The sequence below is a fragment of the Mus musculus genome, chromosome 17 (assembly GCF_000001635.26).
Source record: "Mus musculus strain C57BL/6J chromosome 17, GRCm38.p6 C57BL/6J".
NCBI classification, from domain to species: Eukaryota; Metazoa; Chordata; class Mammalia; order Rodentia; family Muridae; genus Mus; species Mus musculus.
Genome location: NC_000083.6, coordinates 75,478,039 through 75,494,577, shown reverse-complemented (window position 1 = coordinate 75,494,577; position 16,539 = coordinate 75,478,039). Strand labels below are relative to the sequence as shown.

Here is a 16,539-nt window from a genome sequence, read left to right as displayed (position 1 = left end):
AAAATATTAGGTTCTAAGTCAGTGCATTAAATACTCTTTCATTACACTACCACTCAAAATGTTGAAGACAAGTTAGCAACCCTTAGCATACCACTCCTATTCCACTTCACATCTTACTGATACCTTCAATCACAACCAAACACCTAGTATTTAGTCAACGACTTGGCCCATCATCCAGATGTCCCATCTAACATCTATATAACCTCAAAACAGCTGGGAAACTAAATAAGACTTTATTTACCTTAATCTACTGCTTTAGATGGACACTCTATCTAAATACAGAACTTGAATTGTGACCAAAAGCATTACACAGCCTTTGAAAAGATATATGCAGAGGAGTTTTCCTGCCAGTTCAGTGGAGGATAAATACCATCGGTGCATCAGTAACACGATTCTGGGCAAGTAACTGTCGTTCAGGTCTCCATTGTCATCTAAGGGAAATCAAAAATGTGTGAAGAGGTACTGGTTAGTTCATAATGTTGTTCCACCGATAGGGTTGCAGATCTCTTTAGCTCCTTGGATACTTTCTCTAGCTCCTCCATTGGGGGCCGTGTGACCCATCCAATAGTTGACTGTGAGCATCCACTTCTGTGTTTGCTAGGCCCTGGCCTAGTCTCACAAGAGACAGCTATATCACGGTCCTTTCAACAAACGCTTGCTAGTGTATGCCATGGTGTCATCGTTTGGAGGCTAATTATGGGATGGATACCTGGATATGGCAGTTTCTAGATGGTCCATCCTTTTGTCTCAGCCCCAAACTTTGTCTCTGTAACTCCTTCCATGGGTGATTATTTCCAATTCTAAGAAGGAGCAAAGTGTCCACACTTTGGTCTTCATTCTTTTTCAGTTTCATGTGTTTTGCATCTTGTACCTTATATCTCGCTATACTAAGTTTCTGGGCTAATATCCACTTATCAGTGAGTACATTTCATTTGAGTTATTTTGTGGTTGTGTTACCTCACTCAGGATGATGCCCTTGACTCTAGCTGCATATGTATCAAAAGATGGCCTAGTCGGCCATCACTGGAAAGAGAGGCCCATTGGTCAGGCAAACTTTATATGCCCCAGTACAGGGGAATGCCAGGGCCAAAAAATGGGAATGGGTGGGTAGGAGAGTGGGGGGGTGGGGAGGGTGTGGGGGACTTTTGGGATAGCATTGGAAATGTAATTGAGGAAAATACGTAATAAAAAAAAGATGTAACGAATAAATGCTGAAAGTGAAAGCTGTGAACATATAAATAATTGAATGATATAATAGAAACAATTCAAGGTAAGAAAACAGAATGTATGCAGAGACAGACAATCTGAAATAAAAGTCAAAATGAAAAAAAATGTGTGAAGAGATGCCAGGGTTGGTCTTTTCTTCCTTTAATATCACAGTATCAACAATGCCCCCCAAGCTCCCATTATATTGTGTTAGATTTATTTTCAACTGCTTTTAATTATGTGCAAAGAGTAGATATGTGCCCATGAAGCCAGAGGCATTAGTGGGAGTAGCAGGCAGTTGTGAGCCATCAGACATCATCTGGGAACCCACTTTGTCTTAAGAGCAGCATGCACGCTTAACTGCCGTGAGCCATCTCTCTGGTCCCAAGGTCAACTGTCGTTACTATCTTACTCTTGCTGTTATTTCCTAGAAAACTAAGGCAGATGGGTGTCACCATTCTTCTGCTTTACAATTGACTAAATGTAGCAAATACAAATTGAGGACATCCAGGTAAATTTGAATTGAAAGTAAATGATGATCAAGTTGTCAGAACAAGTATGACTTTGGAATATTTGAGGCATAACCAAAAATATGGTGATCATCTGAAATTCAAATGTGAGCAATCCTCTTGCATTCACTTATTTATGGGAGTCGGGGTGCTTCATGTGTGGAGATCAGAGAACAGCTTTCCGGAACCGGTTCTCTCCTTCTACTATGTGAGCACTGGCAATCAAACTCAGCCCATCAGGATTGCCCATGACAAAAGCTGAGCCACCTTGCTGGCCATCATCATTCTGTATTTTACCCAATAGCCCTACTCTGGCTTACTTCTGGTTTCTATCAATTGAACAAATTAAATTGTTAAATTGATTAAACAAAGTCATCTTGTGTGACTCCAATGCTCAATGCTAAAGTAGATAGACTAACAGCAAAATAAAGGCTCATGGCTGTGGTAGACACAGGATATATACAAATGAAGATTATGGTAGATTGTGCAGTGCACACACACACAGAGACACATGAGTCAAAACACAAAACAGTCATGAGTGTAGCATGGACCATACGCATGACGACAAAAATTGGGAAGTGGGATGGGAGAAGTAAGCACCATTTCTGAAAGGTTATTAGGAATTATTAATATCTAGCATGACAACTGATGGCTTTAAAAAGAATTCCAATGAAAGAAGAAAAAGATGGAAGTAAAATGACACAAAGAATGTTCCAGAAATGAATGGTAGTTTGTCTGGTATATGAGCTGTGGACACTGAAGAGAAAGAGACCGAGGCCAACGATGGAGTACTTCTGCCCTCAGACAGCAAGAGATAGACACTGAAGCCTATTCCATAAGGAACCTGCATATGAACAGAAGCGAGCGGAAGCACAAAGGGACCAAAGAGGAAAGGCTCATACCAAACATCTCAATGCATGTGCTGAGAAGTTCATCTAGTGTTGCCGCTTTCCCGAGCCCGTTGGACCCCATGGTTCTTTAGCCGTTGTCAAAAATCTGGAGACATTTCCAGCAGCAGACAGACTATCTCCATATCTGTACGAGGCAGTGGTTCTCTCGCCCTTTGGCAGGTAATGTTCCTTCTTAATTATACTTCAAGAATGCTCTGAAAGGAAAAGAAGAAAAGACTCAATTTAGACCACATCACGGGACTGCTTTTCTATCTTTCCCCACCCAATAGCCATTGACTGTATTTTCTGTAAGAAAAGTATCAAGTGGACAGGCGATCTTAATGGCCGGGAGAATAAAATACCTGGGTGGAATGTCCCTTAGCATGCACTATGATCTGAGACCACAGAGGTGTTCCATCTTAAATGACACCCCTTTCTGCAGCTAAACAATTTTTAAAATAATATCTTACACGGTCTTCATATTCTTACCTAATAAGGCATTTGGGAATACCACACCCTTTACTTAATGACATTGCAGATATATTTTTGGACATACATTTTAAGATACAAATAGAGTTATAAGCATCATCCTCACTGACCACATAAATGTTGAACAACTATAAGCAGAAATTCTAAACCTTTCTTAAACTTGCTAATAATGACATTAGTACTATGAGTGGTTGTCTTATTTACTTTTGTATTGCTGTTAAGAGACAGCATGACCAAAGCAACTTATAAAAGAAAACCCTGGTTGAGGCTCATGGTTCCAGAGGGTTAGAGTCTATGACCGTCATGGTGAGGAGGATGGCAGGCAGGCATGTGTGCTACTGGAGTAGTAGCTGAGACCACATCCTGATACACAATTAGAGATGACAAGATAGCTAACAGGGAATGGGATGACCTTTTGAAAACTCAAATCCCACCCCCAGCGACACACTTCCTCCAACAAGGCCACACCTCCTAATCACTCCCAACTGGGGACCATGGGGACCAAGTATTCAAATGAGCCCACGGGGCCATTCTCATTCAAACCACCACAACAGTAAAAAGCATTGTTTATTGAACAACCTCCCGACGCAGTAAGCAGGACAGAAGCTTTAATCTTGCCTAGGTTTACTGATTAGACCTTCATACTGATGCTGTGAGGCACCGATTATTATTCTCTACTTATATAAATAAACTTGTGAATTCATAGAGACTCAACAATTAAATCCAAACTACAACATCGTTTAGTCCTAGGAGTAAAATCCTCGTGATAAAATAAAACTTACTTCTGGGCTCCCTTTTCCTCCTATGACTCCCCTAGATGTGAATAGTGTGAGTTGTCACAACAGCGTTCCCTAATCCAATATGAAGGGCATTACTCTTTCACATCATCTCAGGAAGAGGATACAATGACAATATCAGTCATAGAAGTAAGAGAATGTCATTGGGGAACCGGGGTCTGAAACATCTTAGAGTTGGTCATGGAATGTGTCCCCATTGGAATAACAGCACCGCCTTCCTTCATCGAGCCAGTCGCTGATGTCAGATCATTACAGGACCTGGAGAAACATAGGCCACCATGCTCTAAAGCATTGTTCACTTTGGACAGTGGAGTGCACAAGTGAGGTCATCACGGGCTCTTCTGGAGAGCTGTTTTGACTCAATGCTTATTTCCCTCTCAAGTTTGTTTATGGAACTGGTGATCATTGAGCATCAGGTGTCGCATTAGGCACAAAGGCTACCAAGATGAAGGAAGGAACCGTTCTGTCCTCGCCTTCAGCAGGTTCACACTCAGCTGCAGAGAGCACAGGGGGAAAATGACTAATATCCCTATGCATAGTTGCATTCATTCAGTGGCATTTGCGTCAGTCTGTGCACTGGGCATATAATTCTAGATGGAAAAGGGGGTGCGTGTTTCTTGTCAACTCATTTTATATAGTCACATCTTTGTGCCTAGGGTGCCAGTTTCAGAAGATAAAAAGAATGGCTTACTGAAAACAACAGGAAGGGCATCCACAAAGCTTTGCGTAGCCAACTCTCATACGCCTCATAACAAAGCTGGCTTATCAGCAAACCGTTCCAGACCTCCCTACTTAAAAAGAAAATCACTTCTCCCTCAGGCCACCTCCCACTCAGTGTACTCTCTTCATGACTTTACCTTTCTTTGGATACCTGAGGCAATAACTCTCCATAGGACCCCTCCCTCAAATTTACCAATTTATGAAAGAATGGATTTATGAATGAATAAAATAAAAATTACCCAAAGTTTGTCTGAATATGTGCAAATTTGTGTGAGAATTAGAGACCCCCACAAATACTTAAGACATAATACTTAAGACTTAATACTTAGTTTTTTCCCTTTTTTCAGTTTGATTCACTAATTTGAATTAGCTTTAGAAAATTCTGTCAGCCTTTTATATTTAACAGGGTCCACCCAGAGTCATAAGAATTCCATACCTCTTCTACAACAACACTTCCCTGACTTTTCTCTAATGTAAGCTCAACTAGTACACTTAAAGGTTAGACTGAAGAATTAGCTGGAAATAGTGGTATATGACTGTAGGCTAAGCCTAAAATGACTCTTGAGTTGCCTGGAAATGTTAAGTTCCCCACAAGTAGTTAGAAATAACCTGTGCTAAAGACCTGCCACTGTTTGGGGAGCTGTATTTGTGAACAGTGAAGAATCTGGTATGTAATGGGCCAAGTGGACTGGGCTATTGGGTTGCCATCTGTTTCTGCCATCACTAAGTCTCTCTGTGTCTCCACTTATCCTTTGTCCTCTGCACATTTACTTGTGATCACATTTCAATCATGTTGGCCTTATTATGTCTACAAATGCCTTTCTAAAATCAAATATTCTGCCATGCAAAAACAGTGGCATTTAGGCTTTAAAATGGACAGTGAGGAAAGATGTTACCTATAGTCTTACGCAAAAATATAGCTCTCACTAATGTCACGGTGTGATTCTTTTGTTTTGCTGGGCGTATTTGAGGTTGTTTCTTATGTAATCATAATTGATTGTTTTAAAAAGCACTTACAATCTATTTTCATACAGATAGAGTTCCAGGTCTGAAAAGATGCCAAGGGCAGTTGTCATCCCTGGGAAGGGCATGAAGGAAGCAGAGTGAAGAACTGGTTCGTTAAACTCAAATGATAAGGGCTCTGGAAAACCTGAAGACAACAGCAGAAGAGAAGCTCAAGTTAGTAAATGGAACCCTAAAAAATCTATCTGGGGCTGAAGAACCGTCAGTGGTATTCCCTAAGGTCTATGTAGTGTTGGAAATTTGGTGTGAACGGCAACCTTAAAATCAAGTAAGAGGGGAACATACTCAAAATAATGATTTGGTGGCATGCTTTCGTTAGTCAATTGGCAGAGAAAGGTCCAGATGGTAAAAGCATTTCCTGTGAAAGTCTGGTGACCTAGGTCAACCTTCTAGATCTAGGTAAAAATTGAGAGAACTGGCCCCACAAAATTGTTCTTTGATCTCCACACAAATGCCAAAGCACATGGGCCATCCACACCCCAGATAAATAATAGACAGAATTTAATTTTTTTTTTTTTAAAAAAACTTGTCTTAAAACAACTCATGCAGTTTTGGTTTCTTTAGTTCTATGCACATAGTTTGAAATCCTACTTCAGTTGTAGGTTTATCTCTAGAAGTATTTCATATAAGAGTTTCCAAGAATAGACCCCAAATGTTCATAACAATCTTCAGCCCTTTGCTGTCTAAACAACATCACGTTGGCCATGTTGAGTTAACGATCTCTACAACACTCAAGGAACTTTAAGCTGTATCTGAATAACTCTCAGAGACTCCAAGTTGAAACTTAAAGAAGATTAAGCCCTAAAAGTTAGCGGAGGGGGGGAGCTGAAAGTTTAAGCCAGTAAGAAGTTAATTCACACAATGCTCCCGGCAGGACAGGGGAGATGGATGCAAGCATTAGGGGAGAGATTGGCCTTAGGGAAGTGAAGGCTACCTCTTTTGGTGCTAATGCAGGGGCAGGGGAAGGAGGTAGATAGATTTTTCATTTTGATGGCTAGATATTAAAGGAGCTCTTGCGTGGCTATGATAGATACAGATCTGAGATCTACAGAATACTTGAGACACTAAGAAGACGCCAAAACTCCCATCAACAGCAGAAACTTGGTGTTTTTTTTCAATGACGTTCAGTGTCCTTTGTCTTTTATGCTATTGTAGCTTCCCTTGTGTGATGTCTCTGAAATTATTTTGAGCTTTCTGGAACAACTTAATACGGCATTCTCTCCTTAAGGAAAGGTTATGGCTTCCCTTGGCTCTGGGGCAGTCACGCTCTTTCTGCAAGTTTGAGTCACAGACAGAGAGCAGAGCTGCCACAGGTGCTAGTTAACATTTCATCTCTCCCTGCCTGACTCGGTGACAAGGACATTAAGCCACCAAGGGAAATCAATAGAGATAACAATAGAGAAATTATTACTCTCTTACCTTGTGAACTAATTCAGGTTATTTCATCTGGCAACTACAATCTTAGTTACCCTCACCATCATTACCATCTTCCCAGCCAGGCTTCCTACATCCTTGGCTACCATTAACCCTCCAGTACCTTCGTTACTTGTTGTTTTTAAAAAGATTTAAAAATAAGTAAAGAACTTCAAATGGGTACTGCTATTCTCTTCTCAGTTCACACTTTCTAGTTAGATTTTATATTTTTCTTTGGCTAGTTCAGCTTGGGTCTTGCTACTCTAGCTTTTTATTCCAATGTTTCCAAGCCCGTCCCTTGGTTCTTTGGCTTTCTCTTTCTATCCTGTTTCCTACCATCAGTCACTCTTCTCAGCATGCTCATTGCTTCTGTTCTCATCTCTCTCAAAGCAGGCTGGGTCACAGACCTACTGGAATAGTTTGAACATAGAGAATTGGCCTTTGTGCTTATAGTAAGGGCAAATCATTGCACATGGGCCACAATAGATGACATGAAGAATAAAATCCCACACTAATGGATGGCTAAGCTTTACTTCAAAGGTCATTTGACAATGGCAACAGGAATAGCTATAGAAAACAGTGTATTTTTCAACTCTAAACCTATTTTCCATTCTCGCCAATGCTTATTTAATAACATTTTCCTGGGTCTTAAGTTATGCGCTATCTGTTCATGTATAATTTCCTTCTACATTATTTTACTAAATCAATAGGTTATTAACTAATATTCATGCTATATTTTGTCCCGAATTTAAAAAAAAAACAAAGTAATAATAGCTTGTAGAAATACCACTTATTTCTGGCAATCTATCATGAAAGTTACAATGTTGGAGGAATACATATGTTATATCTACTTTAATAAAAGCCAAGCACAATTATAGACTGCATAAATAATGACGTAGAGGCTTAAAGAGTCTGAACTGATTGTCCAAATAGCATATTACTCCTACTTTCCAAAGTACAGGTCTGACTCCAAAATTTTCACCCCCCCCCAAATGACCTGTAAACATTTTAGCCCGTTGAATCCATTTCTAGGCACTGTGGAAAACATGTGCTCCCTGCTCACTGTGCTGACTCCTAAGCATGTATCACTGGCTATATTGTCTATAGATGAATAAGCTTCATTGTTCCAGCAGGCTTGGCAATCCAGGGGAACGCTGGTACCAAGTACCAAACAGGAGCAGCTCAGAGCTCATCTCACTCACAAGACTGCGCTGCTTTTGGGCAGGAATGGGAGTAACAATAAAATAGCAAAGTTCATCTGTGTGTTTTTCTTAGTTGCTGACATTTAACAATAGTAGTCAAGCTACTATTACTACTATTACAAACTACTACAAATACATTAGTATTTAGTACTAGATGTGCAAGTTGAATAAGAAAGTCCAGGGAAGCTCTAGCAATAAACCATGAAACACCAAAGTCCAATTAAAGGGTACTTTCCTGGCATGTGGAAGGAGCTAAGCATGAAACAATGCTGTGCACACATGTTGTAGACACTTGTGGGTGGATGATATCCAGATAGATGCATTCATTCATACCCAAGGATTATGTTGTACTACGACAACCCCATAATCGAACTGAAAATAACATTTAAAAATGAGGCTAGCAGCTAGGGAATGTTTTACCCTACAAGTTAAGATTTGAGACTTTAGAAAAAAATATATATGAAGAAAAATATATATTATGCATATCATATACATATATAATATCATATACATGTATAATCATTGTCTTCATCTCAACATGCCAATCTTGATGGTTCATACAGTAATTCTGTTGTTGTCCCTAACACTCAAGAAGGACCTAGTATCAAGTTACCTGAAATAGTGGTCACATTCCTGCATTCCTTAGATTGTTCCACTTATTTCAGAGCAAATTTGATGATGATAGTGATGAAGGAAGAGAAGGAGGAGGAGGTGTCGAACATGGAGAAGAGACAATTTTTAATGCTTTGTGTGGCAGTCACTATTCTGAGTGCCTTGTCTCCAACTTTTACCTCCCGAAAAATCTTCTCTGGAGGGCTTGTCCCTCCCCAACATTCCAGCAATAAAGAAAATGCAACTAAAATCTCCTTATTTAATTGTTAGTAAAACACAATGAACTCTTGTGAAATGAATTTTGAGCAATCCCTGGCTGGTTTCTCCCATTCTCCCCACTCATCCTCAATTCAGGTCCTCATACTTTCTAAACACCAAGTCACATAGACCGCCAAGCCCTTGGGTTTAATTAAATAACTAATTTGGAAGGCAGGAGAGCATTTGTTTTCTGAGATAGGGTTTCAGTACGTACAAGGTGGCTTTAAACTTGCTGTCTAAACCGAGCTGTTCTAGAACTCATGATTCTTCTACTTTAGACTTCCAGTTCTCCACCATGTCTAACTCAGTCTTTGAATTTTGAAAAAGGCACAAAACAAGCCAGGAGTGCTGGTACTATTTGGGAGGCTGGCTTAGGTCAGGAGTTTGAGAGTAACCTGGGCAATGTAGCTAGATTTCAATCTCAAACATAGCAAAATTGCACAAATAAATGAAAACATTAAAAGTGTGTGTGTGTGTGTGGGGGGGGGGTCCTTTCCAACTTTGCCCTAGCAGAGTGGCTCCCACAAAGAAGGGTAGCAAGAAGGGCCATTCTGCTATCAAGGAAGTGGCGACCTGAAAATACAACATCAACATTCAGGAAGTGGGCTTCAAGAAGTGCCCTCCGACACTCAAAGAAATCAGTAAATGTACCACAAAGGAGATGGGGACTCCAGATTTGCACACTGATATACCAGGCTCAATAAAACTATCTGGGCCAAAAGAGTGAGGAATGTTTCATATTGCATCTGAGTCCATTTGTCCGGAAAACATAATGAAGATGAGGATTTTCCAAAAAAGCTCGACAGATTGGTGATCTCTGTGCTTATCGCCACATTCAGAAAACTACCGATGGTCAATGTAGATGAGAACTAAACTGCTGAATGTCAGACAAAGTTGCAGAACTGCAAACAAATAAAAATAAAGATAAGAGTAGTAGGTCCTAAAGTTAGAAAGACAACCATGAGAGAGAAGAAAATACCCTATGCTGGATGGAAAACGGGAAGAGTAATGGAATGTATGTGACAGTTAACACATAGGAGAAAGCAACTGGGAAAGAGAGGGAACCAGACAGAGTGGGAGAGGGCACATTGGAGAAAATGCAAACAAAGTACAACGACGCTTATAAGAAGCTGCCATGATGAAACCCATCAGTTATACGCTAACCTAAATAATCAAAGAAGAATAGGGGCTAGAAAGATGGCTCAGTGCTTAAGAGTGCTGTCTACTCTTCCAGAGGACTGGGTTCAATTCTTGGCACCTAAACTGCAAGTCAAAAAAAACTCCAGCTCTAGGATGTCTGATGCCCTCTTTTGGTTTCCGTGGGCACCAGGCATGTATGTGGCACACAAGTACACACTGTAGACAAAGAACTCATACACATACAGTAGGATTAAGTTAGAACAAGAGTGACACATGGGGACACAGGGTGCTTTGTGATTACTAATTGTATGACCTCAGCTATTTGATCCTTGACAGCGATAAGTACTAAACGATTAACTTGTCCCCATCATTTTGATGACCCTTTCATGTGCACAGATTAAGAAACCCACCAAAACCTGTACTCTGGATGAGTTTCCTTCTCCAGTCGTAACTGTACTATGGTAACATAGAAGTGACAACATTTGTTCCTATTTAGAAACATGCATGTTTATGGTACTCTTTTGATGAGATGGCAAAAATCTCAGTTTAAATTGCTTCTGGATCAGGGATTTGGAGCTAGACTTTTTATTGGAACCAATGGAAAGCCAAACATAAGAACTAAAAAAGGAAAGAGTGTCTTTCAAGTTCTTTTTTTGCTTTTAGCTGTATTTAGACACCTTGAAGCATCCAACTGGAGGGCTCTCCTTAACGGCACTGTTGTGCTCTTTTTTATTTCAGATGTTTATCCTACCACAAATATTTCTTTTCTTTCTTTTTTTCTTTCTTTTTGTTCAGGACAAGATTTCTCTGTCTTCTCTTTTTCTAAAAGAAAAAAAAAAGTCTCAAGAAGCTGTGACACTGCTCATCCTCGAATGTAAGACGCGCCAACTAACTCCCTTACTCCCTAAATCACAGCACATCCCTATGGAAAAGATAGCGTAAGTTACTAGAACGTTCTGTGGTATCTATCATAGGTCCCACTTAACTTCTGTAAGGTTCACTATTATCACCCAATTGGAAAGAAGTCACTCCACCTTTCTCACCAGAACAGAAGAGAGCATGAAATACAACATGATTTTAAAATGAAGTCCTGTTCCCAACCGCATTTGCAAAGTAGCTTTCTGTAATGTAGAATACGGCTTCCCATTAGGACACTATTATGAATGCATTCACAGCATATGTACATATGAGAGACCAGGAGTCTGTACAGGGAAACCTGTCAACTTACTGCAAAATCCTTTGGGATTTCTTAAGCATTTAGAGCAGTGATTCTCAACCTTCCTAATGCTGCCACCCTTTAATACAGCCTGTTCCTCATGCTGTGGTGACGCCCAACCATAAGTATTTCATTGCTACTTCAAAACTGTAATTTTGCTACTTTTATAAATTGTAATGTAAATGTCAAATTACAGGATATCTGCTATGTGACCCACAAGGGGCTTACTGCCCATAGGCTGAGGACTGCTGATTCACAAGTTGGTAGTGTGGTAGGTATGTTGAGCTTCTAAAACTATGCATTCCCTAGTGCCAGGAATCCGATAGTGACTTGCAATCTAGAGATACAGAGAAGGATAGAAGGAAAGGAAACTAGCTTTTCCATGAAATAACAAACAGATGAGAGAGAGAAATGGGAAGGAGAAATGAATCAGACTTTTAAAGGCATTAAATAACCATATAAAGTCATCGGACACATGTCTAGGTAGGAGGTCTCAAAAAACTACAGCTTTGTTCTCAGAGGGAAACAGATCAGGTCAGCAATATAAATCATACAAAACAGAGGGGAAGTCAGTTTCTTAGAGTGCCAATGTCTGTCTGGAAGCCTCTGGGGGTTGGACAAATGTTGAAATGTGTGTATGTTATTGCCAGGCTAAAAGGTGCTGTGGCGTGGAACAGCACTTTAAGTACTGTAAATGACATTGGCAGAGCATGGGGACGATGAAAAAGAAGTTCATTTTCTGAGAAGCAGGGGCAGGGTTTCAGTGGACCTGGGAGAAGGGATGGATCTGGGGTAAGGGGGTTCTCTTAGGGTTCTATTGCTGTGAAGAGGCACCATGACCAAGGCAACTCTTATAAAGGAAAACATTCAACTGGGGCTGGCTTACGGTTTCAGAGGTTTAGTCCATTATCATCGTGGCAGGAAACATGGCAGCATCCAGGCAGACATGGTGCTGGAGGTGAGGAGAGTTCTACATCTTGATCCAAAGGCAGCAGAAGGGGACTGTCTTCCACAGGCAGCCAGGAGGAGACTAGAATTCTACACTGGGCAGAGCTTGAATATAGGAGACCTCAAAACCCGCCCCCAAAGTGACAAACTTCCTCCAACAAGGCCACACCTTCTAACAGTGCCATTCCTTATGGGCCAAGCATTTGAAAGCATGAGTCTGTGGGGGTGAGGACTGGGGTCATACTTATTCAAACCACTACAGGGACAGACCTGAGGTAAGTGTTGGACCTGGGGTACATGTTGACCTGGGATAAGGGGCTATTTATGGAAAGGTTTGTATGCCATGGAAAGGACCTTGGAGCTATGTAACACAATAGAGAACTGAGCAAAGATTTTAGATATGCACCCTCCTGACATGTTTCAGCCTGGCAATAACATACACACTTTTCAGCAATGCTCCAACCCCTAGAAACTTCCAGACAGGCATAGACACCCTGTGAACTGATTTCCTCTGTGTTTTGTGTGATTTATACTGCTGACTGGATCTGTTTCCCTAGATGAACAAGACTGTACTTTTTGAGAGCCCTTACCCAGAAGTGTGTCCTGTGTGTCCTGCACACACTTGAGTATATCTCCATCCATTAATTCCTCTTTTATGACCCGACCACCAGCCTTATTCTGCCCATTTCCCAATCTACTCTAACACTCTCTTACTGCATGAGATTCTCCGTCTTTCGAAATCCAAGTTCATTATCAGATTCCAGGGAGAATGCTTGCCAGTTACTAACATCTCTTCAACCATGCCTGAGGGTGGATAATATAAGGAACTATCTTCATTGCAAGTATTGTGAATGGATCTGCTAGTCACAATAAGGATGTTGAAGAGTTCAAACAGTAACTGAAACCAGGCTGGTAGCAAATTTAGAACCAGAACGCAACAGCTTCTGCAGTAATCTGTGGGGATTTTACAAGTGTGTAGGTTCCCACAATGGCTGACCGTTGCCTGTTGAATCTCACCACATTATCTCATGTACAGTAGCTCCTTATCAGTATTAGTTTCTAATTTACATCCCAGGAAACAGAGCATGTACTCCAAATCTGGTAGCACATGCTTTTAATCCCAGCACTCTGGAGTCTGAAGCAAGTAGATCTCTGTGGGTTCATGGACAGCCTGGACTGGTATGTGTGTGTGTGTGTGTGTGTGTGTGTGTGTGTGTGTGTGTGTGTATGTATCTCTGTGTGTATGTATGTATTGATCTTATTACTTATCAAATTTTTCTGATTATATTCTTACTAATCACACAAACATTCAGTATGCACCAGAATTTTAGCTAAAAAGATAATTCCTCACTACTAACTCCAACATGTTATGTATAACTGAAAAATATAAACTAAAATGTTTAAACATGTCGTTAATTTGGTTCTACACTCTTTCATTGTTCCAGAAAAAGCATTCAGGGCTGAGAAGGTGGCTCAGTGAGTGGGAAACTAGCCATACAAGGGTGAGGACTTGGGTTTGGATGCCCAGAACCCACACAAAGCCAGGGGTGACAACAGATGCCTCAGCTATTGTGACAGTTAGATAAGAGGCAGAGACGGGAGGATAGACCATCTCGCATGGGGTGTACAGCTGCAAACTGGAGTTCCAACAAAACAGAAGGCAAAATCCTGACATCTGAGGTTATGACCTGTGCATGTTCACTGTGGCATGTGCATACCTTCAGGAATACACAGGAAGACACACACACACACACAGAGAGAGAGAGAGAGAGAGAGAGAGAGAGAGAGAGAGAGAGAGAGAGAGAGAGAGCTACTATAAGAACATTCAATGACTAGGAAGAATACCAAACTATGTGGAACCGTCTCTACATATGAAAATTAAGAAATACTTGAAACCAGAAATGTACTGGCTGTATGTACTGCAGATAAATGTGTTGTCATTTTTGGTTTCTTTTTTTTTTTCTCTTTTTTTTGCCTCCCTGCTTCACTCCCCTCTTGAGTGTTGGCAAATACAGACACCAGTAAGACTGTTTGCTGTCTTGATACTTTATTTCCTAAAATGTAATTCTTGGCTTGATGAAGGCCACTTTAATAAAATGTGAAGAAAAGCCAACCACCTACTTTCTCCAATCTAGAAAAATCTCTTCTGTCATCTGGACATTTCCAAGCTTCTGTAACTTTGGTGTAACTCAGGTGGTAGCTGAATCATTCCACCAAGTTTTTAACTTAGGTCTATGTGAGAGCGCTGTCTGAATGCAGTGTGCTGACATCAGCAGTGTCTCTCTCAGCTATGCTTGCAGGTCCCAAACCACTACAACCCTGCTTTGCATAATCACCCCAAACTCTGTCTCTGATGTGACAGAGGTGAGGTGCAAGAACACAGTCCCTGGAGAGACATCATGGATACTGCTCACAGACTGGAGAGACATTATGGATACTGCTCGCAGACTGGAGAGACATCATGGATACTGCTCACAGACTGGAGAGACATCATGGATACTGCTGATTGCACGCACCTTCTCTCTGCAGACTTTTCCCCTTATCTGAGAAAACCTATTTAATGACAAATAATAAACGGAACGTCTCAGTGTTTTCTCTGCAATGAAGATCGTGTACACCAATCAATTCTGCCTCCCTCAGCTTTTACAGATCACAACATGGAGGTCTTTTGGGAATGATGCATCCCGTAGCTGTATTTGTCGGTTCTGCTAGCATTTAAAATTTTCAAAAAATGTTTAGCTATTTGTAAAATGATATACCAACCCAATCTCTACTTTAATATCCAGTTTTCTTTATTCTTGTAGGAAAATCAGATCTGTGGAGTCTACGTTTGCTAGCCAGCAAGTGCCTCCCAGGCTCCCTGAATCTTCACTCCCTTCTGTTGTTCCCTGAGGCTGAGGCCAAGTGTCACTTTCTTCTTTGGTAGTTTTAGGAAGGGAACCTGGTGCCTGCTTGCTATCAACATTTCCTTTGCCAGCCCCAACCTCAGACTTACTGGATGGGCCTCTGACATCACAGACTCAAAAGCTAAGGAGGACCTTTCAGAGTAAAGAGCTTAAGAATAGTCCTTCATGTAGACTAGATAAAGAGGAAGACAAGGCCACTACCGTGCTTCCTCAAGCTTCCCCTCCTGCTCACTAAAAAGAGAGCTCAAACAGCAAGACAAATGTCATCTTTCACTTGGGCACAAAGCAGGTTTGGAGACTTCTGCTTTGTCTGTTGAGAAGAATTAGGCCAGTAAGATATTACTTATTTGTGTTCACATTATCCTTAAATGTCTATATTACCACAAGGTTTGCAATTCCCTCCTATTTCTATGGTTTTTTTTCCTTCATAATAAACTCTCAGACCAAAGAGAGAGTTCAATGGAGAAAGTGGTTGGCACACAACCATGAAACCTAGAATTCGATTCCCCAGCACCCACATGGCAGTCCACCTATAATCACAGTGCTGGGGAGACAGAGACAAGAGATAATTGGGGTAAGCTGGTGTACTGGTTAGATTTGTGTCAACTTGACACAGCTGGAGTTATCACAGAGAAAGGAGCTTCAGTTGAGGAAATGCCTCCATGAGATCCAACTGTAAGGCATTTTCTCAATTAGTGATCAAGGGGGAAAGGCCCTTGTGGGTGGGACCATCTCAGGGCTGGTAGTCTTGGTTCTATAAGAAAGCAGGCTGAGCAAGCCAGGTGAGGCAAGCCAGTAAAGAACATCCCTCCGTGGCCTCTGCATCGGCTCCTGCTTCCTGACCTGTTTGAGTTCCAGTCCTGACTTCCTTTGGTGATAAACAGCAGCATGGAAGTGTAAGCCGAATAAACCCTTTCCTCCCCAACTTGCATCTTGGTCATGATGTTTGTGCAGGAATAGAAACCCTGACTAAGACAGCTGGGTAGCTAGATTAGCTCCTGATTCTGTGGGAGACTCTGCCCTAATAAATAAAATGGAGAGTGGAGAAAAACACCCAACATCAACCTCTGGCCTTTACATACCCATGAACACACCTATCTTCACCTGTACACCCATGCTTCCACCCCACACATGCCAAGAAGTTCTCACTGCAATGGTAGTCACTAATGAATCACTTGGATCGATGCTTCTTGACATTTCCCTTGGTATA

The 16,539-nt window shown here is 41.1% G+C and overlaps 1 protein-coding gene across 5 annotated transcripts in view; it reads right to left on the bottom strand.

Moving 5' to 3' along the window:
* The window catches only part of Rasgrp3 (RAS, guanyl releasing protein 3), a 93,185-nt gene that overhangs the window by 34,477 nt on the left and 42,169 nt on the right, over nucleotides 1–16,539 (bottom strand). For 3 of the 5 annotated variants that reach the window (XM_006524273.3, XM_006524271.3, NM_207246.4), the window contains exons 2-4: nucleotides 5,629–5,761; nucleotides 2,618–2,820; nucleotides 329–431 (exon numbers count right to left, since the gene is read on the bottom strand). In XM_006524273.3, the coding sequence (XP_006524336.1) occupies nucleotides 329–431; nucleotides 2,618–2,687 (173 nt within the window). In that variant the 5' untranslated portion in view covers nucleotides 2,688–2,820; nucleotides 5,629–5,761. The remainder of the gene's footprint in view (nucleotides 1–328; nucleotides 432–2,617; nucleotides 2,821–5,628; nucleotides 5,762–16,539) is intronic. The other 2 variants (NM_001166493.1, NM_001360103.1) reach the window with 1 other exon arrangement.